General features: G+C 52.4%; 1 protein-coding gene across 1 annotated transcript in view; it reads left to right on the forward strand.

Annotated features, from left to right (window-relative positions):
- The first annotated feature begins 12,194 nt into the window (after positions 1-12,194).
- The window catches only part of UXS1 (UDP-glucuronate decarboxylase 1), a 32,297-nt gene continuing 22,468 nt past the window's right edge, over positions 12,195-22,023 (forward strand). The window contains exons 1-3 of the mRNA XM_031441019.2: positions 12,195-12,394; positions 20,547-20,574; positions 21,858-21,906. Coding sequence (XP_031296879.2) covers positions 12,301-12,394; positions 20,547-20,574; positions 21,858-21,906 — 171 coding nt within the window. The 5' untranslated portion in view covers positions 12,195-12,300. The remainder of the gene's footprint in view (positions 12,395-20,546; positions 20,575-21,857; positions 21,907-22,023) is intronic.

Raw genomic sequence — 22,023 nt, forward strand, 5'->3', positions numbered from 1 at the left:
CTTTTCCAGGGAAAACTGAAGCCTTTCAAATGAAAAGGCTTGCTTCACTACTGAAGGCTTTAAAGATTGAGAACATGTTCCCCTAGTTACAGCTGCAGGAAAGGAAAATCTGCCCTCTTCCCTTCCCGGTTCTTTGGTTGATCTAATAATTAAATTGACATCATACAGATCAGCAGGAGAAAAACAAATTCAGTTCTGTGCACACAGGAGCTCATAAAAGTATGAGATTAAAGACTTGACCAAAGCGGGCAGCTTTTACACCTTTCAGACAAAGAAACAGTAACTTTTTTCTTTCTCTAGCGATGGTGTTTATGACTGACGGAAACTTTCCTGCAGTTGCGATTGCCACTTATTACGACGTTAATGGCAGCTTTATCAGAGCATGTTTTTCAGTTACACGTATACGTATTTTTTTAATCTCTTTCAGGTTCTTTCCCATGATAGGTTACTGCAAGAAAGTGAATGTAGCTCCCTGTGCTACACAGTAGGACCTTGTTGTTTATCTGTTTTATATACAGGAGTGTGTGTCTGCTAATCCCAAATGCCTACTTTATCCCTCCCCACCGTCAAGAGGCAATACACTTGTGGAGAATTGACAAAACAAAAGGGAGCTGGGGTTGGGATAGTAAACGAGTGCAGAAGGAACAAGCTCTGTTTATAGGAACTTCTCAGCCCTAAACACCCTGTCTCTGGGGAGGAGGATGTCTCTCTACCTCCTGGTGCAGGGAGGGCACCTCCACGCGGAGACGGAGTTGCTTCTGTTTTCAGGAGGGCAAGGTGGATCAGAGCATTCCTCTTGTGCCAGCTATTTCCTAACTAACTTTACTCCAAAATAACCAATATGCCAAGGTGGCATATTCTGAGGTGTCCTCCCTGTTCCCCTTCACAGGTGTTGTTAAGAATTCACTGAAAGGTTACACTTAGCAATCAGTTTTAAGATCAATTGCTTTGCTCTTAAAAACTCATTAGGATTATAGGATGGCTTAATGATTAACCAAGGTAATTGACACACATTCGTAATCATGCTACCACACCTAATAATTACCTGTTGATGACTAAATTAGAGATTTCCAGCCAAAGAGTAAACAAATTTCCTTGCATTTTAACGTTTTTGACTGTTGGAAGTTTTGTTTTTTTTTTTTCTTAAGCAATCAGTCTTTAAGAGCTTTTTTAAAACTGACTTGATTTATTGGTTCACAAGCTGAGCTGACGTCCTTCATCTGACTGCTCCAAGTATTCCTTAATTTATTTACCATTCCCTTTTCTTTGAAATGCTCAGCCTGGACAAAGTGCAGTCCCAGTGAACTGAGTCCAGTAGCTGCCACCAAATCCATCCTTTACAGCAAAAAACAACAAAGGCTGTGTTTTCCAGGGGAAGTCACCCGGCAGGACCCTGCTGGTACAAACATTCTGATGCTGCCCCAGTAAGAACATACAGCCGTGCACAGTGGCTCAAACACAGCCCCACAGGAGACAATGGGACTGCAGGAAACATTTTTTAAACAGGATAAAAGAAAATCTACAAGAGGTCAGGAGTTGAAGCCAAGAGCTTTAAAGGGAAGTCTGCAGTGAGTGGACCGTCAGTCAGACGCCATCCCTACGAGGTGACCAGGAATTAGATCCTTTATTTCTGTTCACAGACTTTTCCACGCAGGTGTTCTTCTCATGTTCTGCTCTCTCAAGTGGTGGCTGTGCTGAGGACAGCACTGGATGTGGAGTGAAAACTGGGCTTTTACATGCCCTCCATCTCTGGGACCCAGGGCAGGCCCCTGTTTTACGCCTTCTGTGACCTACCTGGAGACATGTCATGGGCTGCAGGTGAGACAGACCATGAAACGTGATTCAGTGAACGGACGGTCCAGCAGCCCCTCCCCGGCCGGGCAGCCCCTCCCCGGCTGGGCTCCCCCTCCTCGCTGTGCTGTTTTACATCCCTAGCCAACCTCCTTAACCACTGCTTTGTCCAGGCGCAGCAGGACGAAGCTGAGTTTACTCAAGTGGCTGTTTGCTGAGGTGGCACCTGGGTGACAGGCACTCAGAAGGGACGGGGAGGTCCAGTAGGAAGTTGCCCCCCCCGCCCCGGGCCTGAAGGGGTGAGAAGGGAGCAGTGATTGCCAAGAGGGTGCTGGTCTGCAGGAGCTGCGGCCACGAACCGAGCCCTGGAGAGGCCCTGGGCCTGTGCAGCCCACGGAGGTCAGGGGCCCGGGATGAGGGTGCAGAGGATGGGGGCATGGGATGGCTGTGTCAGCAGCTGAGTGTATCCAGCAGGACAACTCTGCGGGTGGACACGGTTCTCAAACACCACCAGGACAGGGGCGCTTTTCAAACCCTTCCCCTGCCTCCCAAACAAACTCGCTACCACCTCCCCACCCACCACTTCACCTGCGACCGTCAGCCCTGCCGCACTGGTCCCAGGGTGACCGCCGACTCCAGGACGGCAGGACTGAGCCTGGTACCCGGTGAGAAACCCTCCCGTGGGCACACAGGGAGCCCCTCTGTTCACACTCTCCCACTGCCTGGCCCTTCTGATTTTACATCCGAAGATGACACCTTAAACAAACTCCCTTGTGAAAATCTTCCCCACCGGCCCCTCGGAAAGCATCACCAAGCTCAGACCCTCCGTTCCAAACTAGCTCCAGCCTCTAACACAGCGAAGGTCGGATCTTCTGGAAAGCAGTTCGAGCTGGGACTCAGTGGAAAAGGATGTCATCAAGAAAGAGCCTTTTTGAAAAAGAAATGGGAAGTAAGGCAGGACAGCCTGGAAGACCCTGCAGAACAGGTTCTTCTGACCCCACCTGAGGAGAAAGAGGGGAAGACTGGGTGGGGCATCTGAGACCCCCACGTGGGACATTTCAGGAAACGGTTGGGGCGACCTTGAGACCTTGAGCGGCCATCAGCCAGCAAAGGAGCCCGTCTCTCTGCTCCAGCAAACCCGCTGCTGGTCATCCTGCTGCCCTGGTCACGGCTGCAGACAGCCCAAGCAGGAGTTTTGTAGTTTCGGGTCTTCTGTTTAAGAGCTTAATCCATCTGAAGTTGACTCTTGTGTATGGGTTAAGGTTAGGGTCCAGTTTCCCCCTTTTGCATGTGGATACCCAGTTTTTCCAGCACCATTCATTGGAGAGACTACCCTTGGTTTTCTGTTTTATTTTGCACTGTCTTGCTTGCTGTTCTCAGAGCTCTTTGGTTAATGCGGTTTGGTGTCTGCCATTAACTTTGGAAAATTCTCAGCAATCGCTTCTTCAAATATTTCTTCCCCACCCCCCACACCCACCCCGTCTCGGTTTTCTCCTTTCGGGACTCCAGTAACATGCACCTCCAACCTGCTGGCACTGTCCCACAGCCACTGGGGTCTGTCTTGCTCTTCTACTCTGCTTTCTGCATTTCAGTCTTCATAACATCCACCCATCTGTCTTCCACCTCTGCTCCTTCAAAGGCATTCGATAAGTAGGTCGAGTTGACCACAGAAGGGCTGGTGTCACGGCCCCTCCCTCGGGGAGGGGACTGGCCTGCAGCTGCCGGGCACACTGGGTGCTGAGTGCCTGTCAACCCACTGCCTGTGTGGTCTCCACCTGAGCCGCACCCCACGGGACTTGGGGTAGGGGGTCCGCGTGGGGGTGATGGTCTCCTGCTGTTCACTGCTCTGCCCCAGGCGGTCTGTGTCTGCTGTCCTCGCTGGTGCCAGACATCTTTCCGGAGGAGGGGCTCTTTCTCTTGAGGATGCACTCTTTTGTTTACTTCTGTATTGTCTGTCTTCTGCCAGAATGTAAGCTTAAAAACACTGTTTGTAAAAAGCTATTTATACCATGTGGAAAGCATCCTACCAGCTGAGACAAAAGAAGTGACAGATTGAACGTCTGCCTCCAAGTGTGATCCTGTGAGAAACAAAGGAGGAAATCTCAAGCCAGGAAGACCCAGAGGAAGCCATTCTTTTGTACTAATTTTCTATAATTGTGCGATAGTTGTGTGTTTACTAATGGAATAATGCACAGCGAACTGGATGGCCAGACGTCACCATGATCATGAATTATTTACTTGAGCTGTGAGTGCAGGGATGACTTGAGAGTTTCAGGGACCGTGGGGCTGTCTGTCCTTCCACAAAGCAACCCCGGCTGTGAGGCATGGCCAGTCCTGAGTCTGGCCGTCAGCTTGGCTGTCCCTTCTCTGTTGTCCAGCTGTCACCACTCACCACTGTTTCTGTTTCCTCTTAGTCCAGATAGCCTTGAAGTTTCCAGCTCTAAAATCTACACGTCTATTAAATGTTTCATTCAAAGTGAGTGTCAGAGGTCCACAGTGGTCTCGGGCTAGAGTTCCACTTCAGGCATTTCTGGGGTCCTCTAGGGAGCAGAACACGGGCCCACTTCCTGACCATCCAAAAAATACAGCCTTATTTGATTTGATTTTCAAAACCAAGGAAAATGGTAGCAAAAATGACAGCTCTGTTGGCTAAAACGATGGCAATGCCTTCAGTAGGATTGTTTAAAACCGAATATGCCTCCTGTGGGTTCCTCCTGTGCGGACGGCCCGGATCCCCACCCCGGGAAGACAGACACGGGTCCAGGACCTGCAGGGAGAGGAACGGGACCTGCCTGGGGTGGGGGGAGCAGCTCCGATGTCGGAGCAGGAGCAGAACTGGGAGCCAGGAGGGCCTGTGGGAGCTGACGCTGGCCGCACAGCCTCTCCACACCCGAATTTCTCTATTTGTACATCAGAGGCCACAGATCTTGCCTGCTCTGCACGGCTCTGCGCCCCGCTCTAGAGGGCCTCCACCTTCTTCCCCTTCTCCCTCTTCCATAGTGGGGCCTGGAATGTAGTTTTGTTTTTTTTTTTAATCTCCTGAAGAAACCTCTTACGAGCGGTCCTCGCCAGGCTGACTCAGGACGACCCCCTCCAGTCCTCAAATGCCTAGTTTCCGGGAAATGAATTTCCCCTCGTTGAGGCCTTGTGCTTTTCCCAGCTGGGCCAGGAGCCGTCAGCAAGGAGGGCAGACCAAGCTGGACGTGACCGGAGGGCAAGTCTGATGCCGGTTCCAGCAGGATCACGGGCAGGTGGGGACATTCACCTGCCACTTGAAACAATCCAGCGACGGATGCAGGATTTCTGATTGCTCATCAAAGTGCTAAGTGTTGCTTCACAACGATTAGACTTTCCTTAAAGAAAACAGTGTCCTTTCTACCTGACCCTGAGGAAAGTACTGGAAGTATTGCACTGCGCACGGTCATTCTCCCAACAGCTTTATTTTTCTTTTCTTTTTTTGGGGAGGGAAGTAATTAGGTTTAATTATTTATTTAATGGAGGTACTGGGGATTGAAACCAGGACCTTGTGCACGCTAAGCACACGTTCTACACTGAGCTATAGCCCCCACCCCCAGAACTTTTTTTAATTTAAAAAGCAAAATTACTTCTGGATGAGCCAAAGTTAGGTTCTGAAGCACATTTTCAGGAGCCCACTCTGAACGTATTTGGCTCAAGGAAAGAAAGGAGGAGGGCGTGTTGCAATCCCACTGAACCAAGCACATTTCACAAGGCTGTCCTCCCCCGTCAGGGGTGATATATTAACACTGATTTGCAATTAAACACTAATTAAGTGGCAGGGTAACGGACCATCTTTCCAAACAGCTACCAAGACCTCCTTTCCATTTCAAACAGGCTTTGCCTCCCCTCCTGGGAAAGGAAGAATCAAAGACGGAATATGAACACTTTTTTTTTTTTGCAAGGCTTTTACATTTTCACTCTTAAAACCATCTGGTGTCACTTCGTAACCATGTACTTAGAGTGCTCACACATTAATCGGACTTCTAATGAACAGATTCATAGTAGTAGGAGGTGACTATTTACAAAGCAAGGAGTCCACCTCTGAGCCCGATGATAATAACCGTTTTAAAAAGTGAACTTGGGGAATCGTGATGGTGTACGTCTGACGGCTGCCTTTCTTTTCTTCGCTGATGGGACGCTGATTACTCAACCCACCCCAGAGAAATCATCGTCTTTAATGGCTAATGCAAACTTCACAAATTCCCAAATTGAAACCGTGATTTGCCAGTATGTCACCCTTCCCCGGAGTCAGCTGGTCGATGAGTAGTCGCTGGGCACTCGCACTCCAGCTGGCACTCGCCGTAACAACCGGAATTTACAGCCTGCTCATCGGAAGCCTGGCCCCGGCAGAGCGACTGTTACCAGTCAGATGCACAAATCATGGTTTATGCTTCCGCAGAGGAAGAGCCTTAAGGCGTAACTGAAGGCAGCTTCTTTCCCTCCCCTCAGCTCCGCACCAATAATCGCTCAGCACACAGGCCCTTGTATTTTCTCCTCAAAGATCCTTCAAGTTCTACAGAAGCTTGGAATTAAGCACTACAAATATTACTAGTCCCAGAAGGGGCGATCTCCTCCTAAACCTGGCTTCAGCCTATCACCAGTGAAACCGTCTGTCACGTGAGATCTGCGGGGCCCTCCAGGTGCTCAGCCCCTCCGCTGGTCGCCCTCTGCCCACACTCTCCAGTGACCCCGCTTGGCCAGCGGAGCAAACCTCAAACACCCGCAGGGAAAGAGGCAAGCGCCTCACAACTCACGCCCACTCCCCTTGGCACCCGCTCACGGGGCTAGCCCTCTCTGGCCCCTGGGGCCTGTCATCAGCCTCCCCACTCATCCCCTGTGGTTGCGACTGTCCCCCAGATCCTTGTCTGGCTTGTGGGGGTCCCAGCTCTGCTCTGCTCTGAGGCTCTGAGCCCTGCATAATCCCTGGGGTATTGGTGCACCCCATTGTCTTGCTTCAGCTGCTGCAATAAAATATGATATCGTTAACTCACCACTGATAAATAGTTGTCCTTGGTTAGCTAACAAATGAGCCCTTCGGTAACTTAGTTTGCAGCCTTACTTCCTTTTTGTGCAGAAATTCTGCTTGATGAGATGTTCTAGTTTGCATGTTCTGATTTTTCTGACCTTTGCTTTTCTGTGAACTGGGGATACTGCTGTAAGCGCTCAGTCTGGAAATGTAAGACTGCGTAGTATTCCTGTAGCACAGATGTGTGTCACTGTGTGGTAAGCATGGTGATTTGTCATCCAACCTGATAAAATAATCTACATTCTACTGTGCCTTCATAGTGGACATTCAAAGTCCACTTTTCTTTCCTTATTTTGGCATAATGGTAATAAGAAACAGTGTCGTGATCTGTAGATACCAGTGGCAACTGAAACGTGGTGGAGTTACGGCTGCGTCACCACGACTCCCAGGGTGCTGGGTGACAGTGGGGTGATGAGTGTCACAGGCAGTCTCTGCAGCCCTGCGAGTGAGTGTGTTTATGTAGCAGTAAAACTGGATGGCATGAAGTGAGCATTTCATACCATGTTCATGTCACAAAATACAATTCTCCTTTTGATTTTCTTTTAACCATTTAACATGCACAATAATTCTCCACTTGTCGGCCACACAAGAGTGGGTCAGCAGGCTGTGTAGCGGGGTGAACCTGTCTGGTAATCCCGGACCTCCCAGGACTGCGCTGCCCACCTTCAGAGAGAATCACAACCAGGGTAAGAGAGCATTAGGGCAGGTGTGTGCACATGTGTGTGCGGTCGAGACAGCCACGGAGGCTGTGGTTCTAAGCCCCAGGGCCCTGGTTTCTTTGGTCCTCCCTTTGATTTTGTGAGTCACTCCAGCATCCTTTTTTGGGAGCAGACTACATTGATTTTCATCATTTGCAACCGTAATGGTCCTAACAGTAAACTGAGTTCATCAGTTGCCAGCAACCTCAGACTGGTGTGTCTTGGTGACACCGCACCAGAGCGCTTCCAGCACCAATATGATGGAGAGTTGATGGAAGATGAGAGTGCCAGCATCACGTTTCTCTTGGCGACTGACTTTCTCGGGGCACCGACTACGATAGCACAACCTGTACTTCTGTGACGGTCCTTACAAAGTGAGGTAACACATTTCAAAATTGAAATTCCCTTTTTCTTCACTAGTGAGGATGGTCAGCATGCCTTCGAATAACATTTTCTGTATGATATTTTCAAAATGAAAAAAAAAAAAGAAAATTATCAGAAAAGTTCAAAGGGTTAACAAACCCAGAGGTGAAGGGATGTATTGAAATCAACCAGTAACACTAATTGCTAGTTACCAATGTGCTCCCTCCAGCGTTAAACTCAGTGTTTTGAAAAAGCACACAGTTTGCTAGTGCTGACTTATTGTCGTGAGAGTCAGCTATTCTGAGCCAAAACAGGCCCTGTCCTGTTTTATGTACATTATTTCTAATCCCCACGGCAACCCTGAAAAGTGTGCATTTTTCAACCCATTTCACAGATGGGGGCTCAAGGAGGTAAGGGAACGTGGCCAGAGCTGGGCTCGGAGTCAATGGACACACAGTCCTGAGTATCAGGCCTGTCCCTCTGCAGTGGTGGCCGGCCTCGGGCAGGGGAGGCGGAGGTCTCTGTTATATGAAACATGGTTAGCAGGACTCCTTGGAGAAACAGGGGCTGTAGGACTGAGGCAGGAAATACACAAGATGGGCCCGGAGTATCTTACAGCACCAGAAAGTAAGGAAATGCTTAAAAAAAAAAAACAAAAAAAAACCACAACTACAAGATGAGGCTGTATCATTGGGGCACAGGAGCTGCCAATGACTCAAGCTGAAACAATTCGAGCAAGACAATACCTAAGTATGAGTATTGCATTATAACTGACAGTATAAAATAAGTCTCCGCGAGTCCATATGCTATAAATAAATGCGTGAATCACTGAATAAATGGGAGAGGAGACGAACCTCCCTTCATGAAGAATTCCAAGTGATCTCTGTAGATCCTACAGCGTGGAGGAGGCGAGCAGAACTACCCACTCCTTATGCGTGGCTGTGGTCGGTGACTTCCTTCCGAAGGGTACAGAATGGAAAGGGGGAAAGAGGAACACCTGATGGACATGACCTCAGCCAGGGGGTCAAGGTCGACAGCAGCTGAAACAGGTCAGGAGTGTGACACCTTGATGTGAAGTGACATAAACCCTAAACGCCAGTGAGATGCTAGCCAGAGCGGAGACCAGTGGGGGCTGGGGAGGAATGCTCCCTACCATCGTCTCAATGTTTCTGCAAATCTACAACTGTTCTAAAAAAAAAAAATTTTTTTTTTTGAAAAGACACAGGAATGGGAATTTAGATACACAGTTTGGAGTTGTTTTCATCGCTGGGATGTAAACCCTCCTGTGTCCGAAGCTGCAGGTCGTCAAGTGCGCTCACTCCCCCAGTGCAAGTGGGATACAAAGCAGCTGGGCAGTGAGGCCACCTCCAGGCCATCCTTCCGCTGAGACCAAGGGGAGTCAGACCCCCTAGGACAGGACTCCAGTGCAGGTGTGACGGCCAGGGGTGGTGGGACACAGCAGGGACCCGCCATGGCACAGGGAGGACCCGCTTCATCATAGGCAGCTCAGAAGTGGACCTGAGACCCACCCAGAAGATGTGTCAGCCGAGGTCTAGTCAGGAAAACTACCTGAAGGATTTCAAAAAGATGGCATTTAATATAGGAGTCTGGGCCCAGGGCTGGGAGGGTAAGAAGAGCATAAAGCAGAGGGATCCTGGAGGGCAGGAAAGGATAGGCAATGCCCAGCAACCAGAAGCTGGGATGCCCATGGCGGTCAGCTCCAGGTGAGCTCAGAAGAGAAGCTTGATTCTAGGCGGGGTGGATCCCTGAAAAGGTATCTCCCCACTCTGGGCTGCTGGGGCCCAGAATCCCCCACCCTCAATACCAAACTGGCAGTGCTCGCAACTTCCAGCAACTACTAGCTACAGCCACAGTGGGAGAGCCCAAAGCAGACGGTCTCTCTTCTTCCCGCTCATCTTCCACCAAGGCTGACCCTGCAGGTCCTGCCAGGAGCTGGGCGATCTGGAAGATGCAGTGTGGACCTCCATCCCCACCGCCCCCAGCCCAGCAGATAGAACACAGCAGAGAGGAGCAGACAAAGGCTGAGACCACTGACAAACAGGCAGCAGAGAGATTAACCCTTAAAAAGAACAAAATAATGCCATTTGCAGCAACATGGATGGACCTGGAGATCATCATTTTAGGTGGAATAAGTCAGAGAATGAAAAATACCAGATATCACTCATACGTGGAATCTTAAAAAAAAAAGACACAAATGAACTTTTTTACAAAACAGAAACAGACTCACAGACATAGAAAACAAACTTTCTGTTGCTGGGGGTGGGAAAACAGGGGTAAGAGATAAATTGGAAGTTCCAGATTTGCAGATACAAACTACTGTATATAAAACAGATAACAGGTTTCTACTGTCTAGCACAGGGAACTATATTCAATATCTTGTAGTAACCTATAATGGAAAAGGATATGAAAAGGAATATATGTATGTAGATGGGTGACTGAAACACGATGCTGTGCACCAGAAATTGACACAACATTGTAAACTGACTATACTTCAATTTTTAAAAAATGGTTAAAAAATGACCCTTAAAAAAGAAAAAAAGATATTAACTCTTGAAGACAGCATGGCTGACTCATGGTTTCTACTAATGTTGGAGGATGTCCACGAGGCCTCCTTTCCCACCTACCCCTGGGTGCACACTTGCTATTGCTTACTCCTGGATTCTGGCTTTGGCTGAGCTGAAATCAGGGTGTCGGGCCCCCGACAGCTTCCAGGTGCTCATGACAGCAGCACCTACTCTGACTGCACCGGCTGATGGTATTTTCCATGCACTTAATCCCAGGGGGCAGGAGAAGGTGGCCACGGTGGATGGTGGCAGAAGACACTCAACAGGAATGCCACGTTGAGGGAGTTTTGACCAGACACCAGACAGAGTGTATTTCACAATTTCTGGCCTGCTAGAACTGATAAATATCTATCAACTAAATCCCACCTACAACCCCATAAGCTTGGAATCTGCTTACAGCTTCAATCTGATTTTGCCTGAGGGCAAGTGTCAACAAAGTCTTTTCTCACTGAGCCTCGCCTTTTATCTACAAATCAAGGAATCGCAGAAGCAGAGGAGCCCAGGGCCCTACCTGCTCCAGATGCTTCTTTGCAAAAATCACAGATTTAACCCCAACTCAAAAGGTAGATGATGTGGAAACTAAGACCCTCAGACAAAAAGCGGTTTGTCCCCGGCTGGTGTGCTCTGGAAGCTCACGCCAGGGGTCTCTCTGCTTCCAAACGTCACCTGGCAGCCTCCCTGGACCCTGCAGAGGGGGTGGGCTGGGGGAGGGCCTCGGCTTCCTGGCAGGGGGCCACCCCAGGTGCGGCAGCGGCATCCACCTCAGGGAAGGGGCACCTCAGGGAAGGGGCTCTGCAAGTTTCCTCTCGTTCAGTGACTCTCCGCAGTTAGTGGGGAGACCTGGAGGAAGGCTGTACTGGAATCACGGGATCACCGCATTGGTGCTGTGCGGTTTGAAAGACGTAACCTATTACTGCTTTGATTTATTGCGAGCTATGGTGTTTATTTTCTTGGAGGTTTACAATAAAGTTGAGGATAGGTATTCGATTGTTCAGTTTAGCAAAAGAGCCTGGCGTTCCCAGAGGTCGTTCCCGCGACCAGGCGCGCTGTTCCTCCCCGGGCTGAAGGTCTGCAGGTGGGTCCGCAGCCCCCCGCGCTCAGGGTCTCTCTCCGGGCATCCCCTGGCCCGGCAGCGCCCAGATCCGCGCTCACCTTCCGTCCCCTCCAGGGGACAGCACTCCGTGGATCCACGATGCCGTCCGCATCCGTGCGTCCTCCGACGCAGCTCCTTGCTGGGAGCAGGCGCGCAGTAGGTGCTCCTGGGAGACTAAGCTCAGGGCCCGCCTTTGCCGTGAGCACACCCTCGGCGCTCAACTACGGCCGAATAAACGTGCACGCCCGGCAGGGGCTGGACGCGGCGCGCGCTCCTTCCCGGGTAGGGCGGCGCGGTCCACGCCTCCCTTCCTGGCCTGTCCTCATCTTACACCACCAGCATTGCTATCTTAGGATAATAATAACTCCTTATTTTAAAAGAAAGACGTCTCAGCCGATTGCAGAAGCGGGGAAAACGCCCGGCGTCTAGAGTCCAGCCTGTTCAGGTCCCGGACAAGCCCCGCCGCACGCTCAGCCCCGCAGGGGCGCACCCCGCTCCCTCCCTCCCTCCGCCCGGGACCGGCTCCCGGCCGGCGCATGCGCATGCGCACCCGCCGCCCGCGCCCCCGGCCGGGCCGCGCCACTGCGCCTGCGGGGCGGGGCGGAGCGGGCGCGGCGCATGCGCGCGGGCCCCGCCGGCAGGAAGCGGGCGCGGGGCGGGGCCTCGGGGCCGCCCCCGCCGCCGCCGCCGCGCACGGAGCCCAGCGGCCGCAGCGCGCGGCCCGGGATGCTGAGCCAGGCGCTGCTGCGCCTCGCGTCCGCCGTCAGCCGCAGGAGGATGAAGCTGCTGCTGGGCGTCGCGCTGCTCGCCTACGTGGCCTGTGAGTGCGCGCGGGGCCATTCATTCCCGCCGGCGGCCTGCTCCCGGCCTGCCCGTTCCTCGCGCGCCGCGGCCGGCCGGACAGCGGGCGCGGACCCTCGGCCCTCGGGCCCCGCCGCCCCCGCCGCGTTCCTGGTGGTGCCGCGCCGCCGGCGGCTCGAGGGGGACAGGAATGCTGTCGCCCGGCGGCGCCCCCGCTCTGGCTGCCTGCCTCCCGGGGAAATTACTCAGCGTTTAACTGCTGGGGAGCCCGGTGTCCCCGGACCCCGCCGTCCCGCGGCCGCGCCCAGGTGTCCGGACGCCCGGGGGTCCCCGCGCCCAGGGATCCAGGAGCCCAGGTGTCCGGACCCCCGAGGGTCCCCGCGCCCAGTTGTCCAGACTCCCTGGGATCCAGGAGCCCAGATGTCCGGACGCCCCGGGGTCCCCGCACCCAGGTATCCGGACTCCTGGGGGTCCAGGAGCCCAGGTGTCCAGGGACGCGGGTCGGCCCAGCGCGGAGGCGCAGCTCGGGGGATCCCAGGCCCGTTAGGCTGGTGCGCTTCTCGTGTCATCACTCACGGCAGCTACGGGGCGACGGGCAGGAGGGGCACTTGGCAGGCATGTGGTGGACCCTGTGTCTTCTTAGAGGCAGAAGCTATTCCTTAAAAAAAAAAAATCTATTCGGTGGGAATGTATTTTCCTTGCTACTATTAATACTTCACCAAGTACCAAAATTGGACCAAGTGTGAGCTCCGTTTGACTCCTAGTCACGAGACTGATACACGCTGAAACCAAACACCCGCTCACCGGTTGAGTTCCCAAGATCTGATTGCTGAGGTGAGGGCGCCTCGGGAAAGTGACTTGGGCTGAGCTCTAGGAAGACACCTAGACTGAGAGCCGGCCTGTCGGGTGCAGCCTAGCTGTCCTAGGAGGTGGAGCCCGGGAAGCTCCAGCGGCCCCTGGTTGCTAGGCAAGGCTTCAGGCCGTGATGCGTGTTACGTGGGAGTAGTTTGCAAGGGAGGAAGAGCCAGTCTGAAGTGTGAGCCTGTCTTGAGCCCGGAAGACAGACTTCAGGGAAAAGATCACTTCGAAGCTGTATAACTGTTGTTAGGACTGTGATAACAAGACCTGAATATGCTGTGCGCTTCCCCACGTGTGCGTGAGTCCGTTTCCTTGTCTCATTAATTGTCTCAACAATCCTAGGAACTAGGTACTTTGACTGTTCCCATTCTAGAGGTGAGTAAATTAAGGCCAAGAGAAATCAGGCAGATTTACGGACGGTCACATAGATGATAATAAGCTTTAGAGACCAGGATTTGAATGCAGAAAGGCCTGGAGGCCAGGGTGAGAACTTGGGTCTGGGGCAGGCCCAGTGTTGATTTGGGCGTTTCTAAAAGTAGGGGTCTAGGGAGCAATGGAGAGTTCTCCACCATTCTGTAGACCAGGAAATCTTACTGAGTCCTCACCGCTGTCTGTCAAGCCCTTACTGCTGTCCTTAGTCCTGTGGTTAGTCCCGGGAGCCCCTGGGAGCAGAACACCTGGGCGGTGGTTTTCAAACTGGCGTGTTTGTCCGAATCACCTGGAGGGTTTTCAGAACACAGGTCGCTACCTCCCACCTCAAGTTTCTGATTCTGTAGGTCTGGGTGTGGCCTGACCGTTTGAGTGTCTAATAGCTTCACCTCAGATGCTGTTGGTGTGGTCTGGAGCCCCACTTTTAGAATGACAAGCTTAGGAGGTGAGGTGGCTGTGACTTAGATAAGCACCCAGACGAAGGTTAAATTGCACACAGGTACAAAGGAAGGAAAGGAGAGCAGGAGGGCTTGTGACAGGCACGCTCTGGGACGCACGTTTCCCCGGGAAGGGAGTCTTGGGTGGAGAAAGGACAGATGTATGGGAGTTAGTCGGGGACATAGGAGGGATGTGTTCTAAAGGAACAGCACGTGCAGCAGTCCTGGGGCTGCAAGAGCAGGAAGTGTTCTAGGAGTGCCGACAAGTTGCAGTGGTCGGGTGTGAAAACGGGGTAGTGATGAGGCTGCCTGGCAGACTGGCAGAGCAGGCAGGCCTGGGAGGGGCCTTGTACCAGCTCAGGAAGTGGGGGAACTGAACTGGGAGGGTCGGAGACTCGGGTGGCCATAGCAGTGAGCAGGGTGGTAGATTTTAGGCACTTGGCAGAGAAGGTGGCTCCTGATGGGCGGGGTCCAAGGACACGAAGGTAGAAGCGAGCAGCGATGCCTGTGATGTCAGGTCTCCGCTCTCCTTGTTCATAGTCTTACCTGGCCATTTGTGGAAGCCATCCGAGCTCCCAGAAGACACACAGCCCCCTCCTGGGAGTGCTCTCCCCGGTCCGCTCCATTTCTCACGTCTTTCTCCATCTCGTGTGCCTGTGCGGGCCTGGCCTCCTGCTTGCTGACACACGTCTGACCCAGGGCTCCAGGCACAGGCTGCCTTGCCCTGCACTGGGGCGCTTTTTCGTGCGTGTGTTGTCTTCTCGGTAGCAGGGATTTCAGTCCCTGGAGCACTTAGATCAGAGCTGTAGCTCCTTGGACGCCTTGGAGGTCTGACCGTCTGAAAATCATGCCAGCCTGCCAGGTGGAGACCAGCTTGAGCTACCTGTAGTGTCTGTGACATGCACAGTCGCCTTTGCAGGATGTGTTGGTGTCCCCCGGGCACTGTTCCCCCGACCCAGGGGCCAGCACTTCACTTCTCTGAGCTGGTGATTTCGGTATTTGTCTTTGTGATGCAGAATCACGTGCTTCCTGATTTTTCATTTGTGGAGACTACTAGCGACCTTCTGCTTTAGAAGATGATTATTTGTTCTGCTTCCTTTCCTCCCACCCATGCTCACCGACCTGCCCCCATGTGGATGTGTAATTTCGAGATCGACATTTACTGTTCTTGCGGTTGACTCAGTGTTACAGGGAGCCACGCTGTGTGTTACCTGGTGTTTTTCTTGGAGCTCATTTCTCCGCTTTCCATGCATGATTCCTTGTTGGATTCAAATCTTTGTCTCCCGTGTCCGTCTCCCCCAAGAGCATCAGCATCCCCGCCTCCCTGAGGAAGGAAGGGTGTGCCCAGAGCCTTCGGACTTCATGCTGCCGACTGTGGCTCCCCAAACCCTTCGGCCTGGAGATCTCCAGTCCCCTGACTTCCTCTCATTTATTTCCCCTGGGTGTCACGGGAGGTGAGTTTTGAGGCATTAGCTGCAAATGTCTTCTCTGTCTTCACAGGTAATTGACAGACGGATGGAGCAGAATTCTAGAGAAGTCTCCCTCAGAACCACTCATGTGTGGCTCCATCCTTCCTAAGCCTTTCTCTGGGCACTTGGTTTCTCCCGGGATCCCAGGCCCCTCTTCTGCCCTTGGTGCCCGAGGTTGGGCTGGTGTGGCCGCAGCCCAGTGCCCGCCCCGCCCGTCCACCCACCCAGGGACGTGCAGCCCCGCCATCGAGGACCCTCACTGCAGCTCTGGGAATACCCTGAGCCATCCTTTGTCTGCTCCCTCCCCTCTGTTTTCTCCGCTTCTGGAGTGTTATCTCTCAGGTGTGGACTTGCCGCGTCTAGCGCTTTTAATTTCCCCTCTCTGTCATTTTAGACTTTCACTCTACTTTTTCAATTTCGTCATCTTCATAAGCTAACTCTTCTAGTGATGTGAAACATTTGTTTTTGCTATCAGTTTTCATTTGAGTGTTCTTTTTCTTTTTTCCCTCTAAATTAAGAAACTAAGACAAGTGGTCTTTGTTGGTTGCAGCGTTTTCTCACAATGTTTCATTTGCTCAGTCTCCTTGCTCTGAAGAGTCTCTTTCCCCCGGTGGCTTCCTTTCTCCTGCGAGGCTGGCCCAGGACCCTGGGCCGGCTGCTCTGTCTGGGTGGAGGACTGGTTGGGGGGACCCTAGCTGCCCCCTGGCCCTCAGCCGCCTTCCTTGTGGGCCGAGTGGTCAGCACCCTCCCAGCTGTGTTGCCAGCTCTCCCAGGCGTCCTGGGGGCCCCGGGCGAGGACACAGTGCCGTGAGGGTCGTCCCAGCTGATGAGGGGCTCCCCAGCCCCAGACCCCCGTTCCACCCTCTGCAGAGATGGGACCGGGCATCTCTGTTTTCCCTGGACACAGGGACTCTCAGAGGCCCAGCGAGGTCTGGTTCTGCAGGCCACGCACTCAGCATCCATCGGCAGTCCTCGCCTAGATCAGTTTTTACTTTGAAATCACAGAACGGTCATCTCCTAATTCTATAACTCCTTTCTGCCTATTAATTGGTGATCTTGGCCTCGCTCTGTCTCCTCTCTCTCTCTGTTCACTTCCTGCAGCTGCTGTCACAAACTGCTACAAACTGGGCGGGTTTAAAACAAGGGACACGTATTTTCTCACAGTTCTCAAGGCCACAGTCAGAAGTCGAGGTCTTGGCTGGCCCGCTCCCTCTGAAGGCATCCTCGGGCTCTGGGATGCTTCACGGCCCTGTGGTGGTCACGTGGCCCTTCCTCTCCTGTCTGTCTCATCTCCCCCTTCCCTTGTAAGGACACTTGTCATGGGATTGAGGGCCCCGCTGTGTGATCTAGGATGACCTTTCAGTCTCAGGATCTTTAATTACATCTGCTACGACCCTTCTTCCAGGTCAGGTCATATCCCCAGGTTCTCGGAATTGGCATGTGGACATATTGGGGGGGTCACCATTAGTTTACACCCTTTTTATTTAAGTCACTGCGGACTCGTGGGTTCTTTGAGCCTTTGAGCACTTCCTTCATGCCCATCTAGTTTTTCCATTACCCCAAACCTGGACTCAGCCGTCTCTCCAGCAAGTCCTGGCTCCTGTCCATGGAGAATGTGGACTGGAAATCAGGGTCCGAGCACTGGTGGGGGTGTCATTGCCTCCAGCCCTTGCGGTGGACAGAGCCAGGACAGGGACACGTTTTTACCAATCACGAGTTGACGCTAACACCCCCCGTTTAAATCACACCCGGCTTCTTCCCTACCTGCCCCCTTTCCGCCAGGCTCTTTCCTTCTTCCCATAGTGAAAGGCTGGGTTCTGACAGCAGTGAAAACTCCTTTGCTCTGTCCTCCCAGACAAGACAGTGTCAGAATCACTGCATCAGTGCCACTCAGTGATAGAGCAAATGCTTAGCATGCACGAGGTGCTGGGCTCAATCCCCAGTACTTCCACTGGAAAAGAAAAAAAAAGGAAAAAAAATTCCACTACCAACAGCAAACTTAAGAAAGTTCAGAATTTCTTTGTAGTTCTTTTTGTCCTTGGACTGTCACCTCGCTGCAGGGCACAGAAACTGTGTTCCAAAGCTCCGTGAAACACTTTTTTCTCTGCCGGATATGGATACAAGTGAGTTTATTTGTTTTCTGTTTGATGTTCCATTTTAGGGTTTGCTTTTTCCTTTGTCATTGTTGCCAGGGGTAAGCTGTTTGCTGGTTCAGAAGTCAGGCTGAACGCAGAGCTGCGACTCTTCCTAGTCACGTTGTCCTCAGTTGCTGTCTCTGTCTTCGGTCTCCTTCTGCGGGCGTGGACTGGGGTCTGCGTGTGTGCGCGTCCCTGCTCCTCCCTGTGACCCAGAAGGCAGCGGACCACAGCGGCCGGTTTGCTTTTTTCCTTCACTGCGTGGCATTTCCTGGAATGTTCTCAAATCAGTGTCTGGACTCACTTGTGCCTGGCCTCACAGCTGTGTGTCACTGCCGTGTGTGTGTCTCCACACTCTGTGGTGTCTCATGCCACAGTGAGTGGTCCCACCTGCGATGCCCCAGGACACCGTGTCCTCCCTGACAGAGCATGTGACAACTCACTGGCCAGAAAGGGTCTCTCCTACTTCACTGTGCACATCTCTCAGTGGCAGTGTTAAAGGACCATTACTGCATCCACTGCTGAGAACGGCTCAGAGTTTGCCCGTTTTTCTGCTGTGTGTTTGGTGGTATTATAATCCCCCTGGTATTATAAATGCTTTCAACACATTGGGGATGTTACTGTCCTTTGTGGAGTAAATTGTAACTGTTTCCTCACGCCTTGGATAACAGGGAGCACATGTCTGTTTGGTCTTGGTCCCATCCTGGGCATGGAACTCCTAAGACCCTTGGGCTATAGACGCGTCTTCTGTTGTTCAGAAGAAGCCCTTTTTGGTCACCCCGAGTTTTTGCCCAGGGGTGATTTAGAGTGGGGTTCGGTGTTGTGGTGGGGGAGGCAGTGGGGATGGTGGGGAAAGATGAGGCTGGAGGGACGAGAAGGGCTCTGCCCAGGAGCACGGCCAGGTCAGGAGGGCCTCATCCTGGGGCAGGTGCATGGGAGCCAGGGAGGGAGACAAACCCCGCGGGAGGCTGTGCCAGTATCCGCAGACAGAGCTGGAGTGGTTTGGGGGTGCAGAGTCCTGTGGGGATGCAAGGCGGGGCTCAAGGATCTGGTTGGTGAGGAGAGGGGCAGGGGTTATGAAGCTGTGGGGGTAGTGGGGAAGAGCAGCTGGGAGGGAGGGTCCAGGTGCTGGAGGGACAGTGGAGCAGATTTGGGCATTGTCGGTCAGTGCACTGCTGTTATCCGTCTGCAAAGGGGGGTGGCGCCCAGGCAGCACGTGCTCCCCGAGGGAGAGGTGCTAAAGCCAGACCAGTGCTGGGGTGGGCAGGACGTAGGAGGCCGGGTGTCTGCACCTCCCGGGGGAAAGGCAGCCTCACCTGCTCTCAGATGGTCTAAGTGAGCACAGAGGGACGGAGAAGTGTCTCCAAACAGATGCTGTAAACGGGTTCAAGAAAAGGTGAAGAAGGAAAACCCTGGGTGAACTGCTAAGATGGCAAGACTTGAGAAGATTGCCAGAGGGCTCTCGGCACTCAGAAGGCGCCTTCAGGAGTGGGTCATCCTCTGGGCCGGTTCCACAGCACAGGAAGACCAAGGCTTCCTGGTGTGGTTTGACAAAGAGCAGGTCCTGAAGCCAGAGAGTGAGACAGCGTGTTATTCATTTGAGATACACGGTGAGGACGGTTGTCCACGGGGTTTGGCAGCTCCTGGTTTGTGGACGCTGGCATCCGGGTGAGGACCAGCCAGACGGATGCTCACGAGTTGTCTGGGAAGAGACCTCGAATGGGGCGCGCACCTTAGCAGGCATTTAAAAATCTTTCCCCTCCTTTTTCAAAAGCAAAGTAGGCACATAAATACAAGGAACACAGTTACGTCCCCGTGTGAACTCGGTGTTTGGCATCTTCAGACGGCTTTTTTTTTTTTCCTATGTATGTTTTAGTAGCAGAAGTCACACTGCAGATCTGTTTTCCCCTCTGGAACTGTCCTGCCTGCATTACCACGTTACAACGTAGCTTCGCAGTCGTATTTTTTATTGTGTGTGATGAGATTTCAAGATTTACTCTCTTAGCAATTTTCCTCAAGTATACGATGCAGTGTTATTTTTCCCCCACTTTCAAAACTGAAGTATAGTTGATTTACAATGTTGCATACAATGCAGTGTTGTTAACTGTAGTCACCACCCGCAGACAACGTCCAGCATCCCCAGTACTTACATTAACCCCATTCCCCCATTTCTTTCCCCCGTTTCTTTCCCCCACCCCCCGCCTCTGGCAGCCACTAATCTGGTCTCTGTATCTGTGGGCTAGGGTGGTTGTTACTGTGAAATTGTATGATTTTGTCTTTCTGTGACTTATTTTACCAGATGTAATGTCCTGAGGGTCCCCCCATGTTACTACAGAGGGCAGGATTTCCATCTTCTGTGGCTGAAATCAGGAGTTCAGGATGTGCAGATACTAACTGCAATATACAAAATAAATAAGCAGAAAGTTCATACTGTATGGCACAGGGAACTATATTCAATATCTTGCAGTAAGCTATAATGAAAAAGAATATGAAAATGACTGTATGTGTGTTCATGTATGACTGAGACATGATGCCGTGCACCAGAAATTGACACGATATTATAAACTGACTAGACTTCAGTTAAAAAAAAAAACAAACAAAAACACGTGCACAGTTGCACTCCAAACCCCAAAAGATTATCCCCAAATTAGGGGATTTATAGGGTCGTTTCGCTTATTTTTAGTAGGACTTTTTATGTTAAAAGTGTGTATTTTGTTGTCTTCCTAAGCTACCGTTTTCTCAGTGAACTGTAAGATGTTGGTTAAATATTAATATTGTACTAGTTGGAGTCCTTGAGTGTCGTGAATGTAAATGTTGACTTTTCCTTTCTCTTTCCCTTACAGCTGTTTGGGGCAACTTGGTTAATATGAGGTAATCATTTTTTAATAACTTTTATAATAGTAACTTGAGTTGTTTTTACTGACACATTTCAGTTGCTGCATACACACCATTGATGTCTCGGGGCTAACTGAGGAATGTGTGAAAGTGAAGCTGGGTCTTTTTGCTGTTCACGCATCTGGGCTGGGTCTTCTCTCCCGTGGTTGTTCTCGAGGCGCGCAGCTGGTTTTGATGTTGACCCGAGTCCAGCCCGGGTGTGGAGAGTGGAGGCCCCCTGAGCCGCCCACCTCAGCCCTGCCCTCCCCGGTAGGCGGAGGCGGGTGGACCCCAGCTTTCAGGCTACTGAAATGTGCACTCGGGGAGGCTTTTCCAAGGCCTTTCGAGAAGGGACCGTCCTGGGGAAGCTGTCTGCCCTTGCCCTGGGCCCCAGCCCCCTCCAGGGGAGCAGATCAGTGGGTGTGGAGACCACCCATCTGTCTCAGGGGTGGGGCGGCCTGGGGAGCTTCAGGCCTGAAGGAGCCTCATTTGTGCTGCTGAACAGAGCATCAGGGTCACTAGTAAAATCCTTGTGCTGGGATTCTTTAAAAAAAAAATCAGCCAGAAGTAATAGGCAGTCACTGTGAAAACAGATTTGATGCTGTGCACACAGTTTTGCATTTGAAGAATTCCCTCCACTTTGTGTGTGTGGGAGGAGGAGTAGAAGAGCAGCAGCCAGGGCGGTGCCGGGCAGGTTGTGGGCAGTGCGGCCGCAGGAGGCCCGGGAGGGTGGCCCTGCACCCCCCACCCCCACCCCAGGCTCTCCAGGGCCAGCAAGGTTTGCAGCCGGGCGGGCCGTGTTGACCCGACTCCTTCCACCGGGGCTGCTGTGTGTCTGGACAGAGGCTTCTGTGTGTGGCTGGGAGGGCCACTCAGTCCCATTAAAGGAGCGCTGTCTTTTCACTTGGAAAAACTCCATTTTGCATTAAATCCCAGGGAAGCCCAGCAAAGAAACGTGTCCTCCATAGACACACTTCTTGCCTCTAATTTAAAACCCTACGTTGGGCATCACGTGAAGGTGGGATCCTCTTAGTTTAACAGAAACACCCCAGAAGGTGGTGGTGAGCCTGAGAGATGGGGTGGGGGGCTGGCCCCCTCCCCCAGGAGTCTTGTCCGCTGGCCTCCCCTCCTGGAGGGGCTGGGGGCCTGGGGCGGCCTTTCCGGGAGGAGAGGGAGGGGCTGCAGCCTGTGGTCTGTGTTGTGGTCATTTGTCCAGAAACAAACCTGGAAGCCGCGGAGCCTTTTGGCGAATCTCAGTTTTGTGGTTTTCTGCTCACCAGGTCCATCCAGGAGAACGGGGAACTCAGGATTGAGAGCAAGATTGAAGAGGTCAGCCTCTCTCCCGCATTTTGCTTCTGCCGTGTCTCATGTCTGCCCACTTCCCTTCCCCTGCTCGGGCTGGCAGCTCTATTGTGGCCACTAACCTGCGATGAAGACCCCAGCTCT

Source organism: Camelus dromedarius, chromosome 33, assembly GCF_036321535.1.
Source record: "Camelus dromedarius isolate mCamDro1 chromosome 33, mCamDro1.pat, whole genome shotgun sequence".
NCBI lineage: Eukaryota > Metazoa > Chordata > Mammalia > Artiodactyla > Camelidae > Camelus > Camelus dromedarius.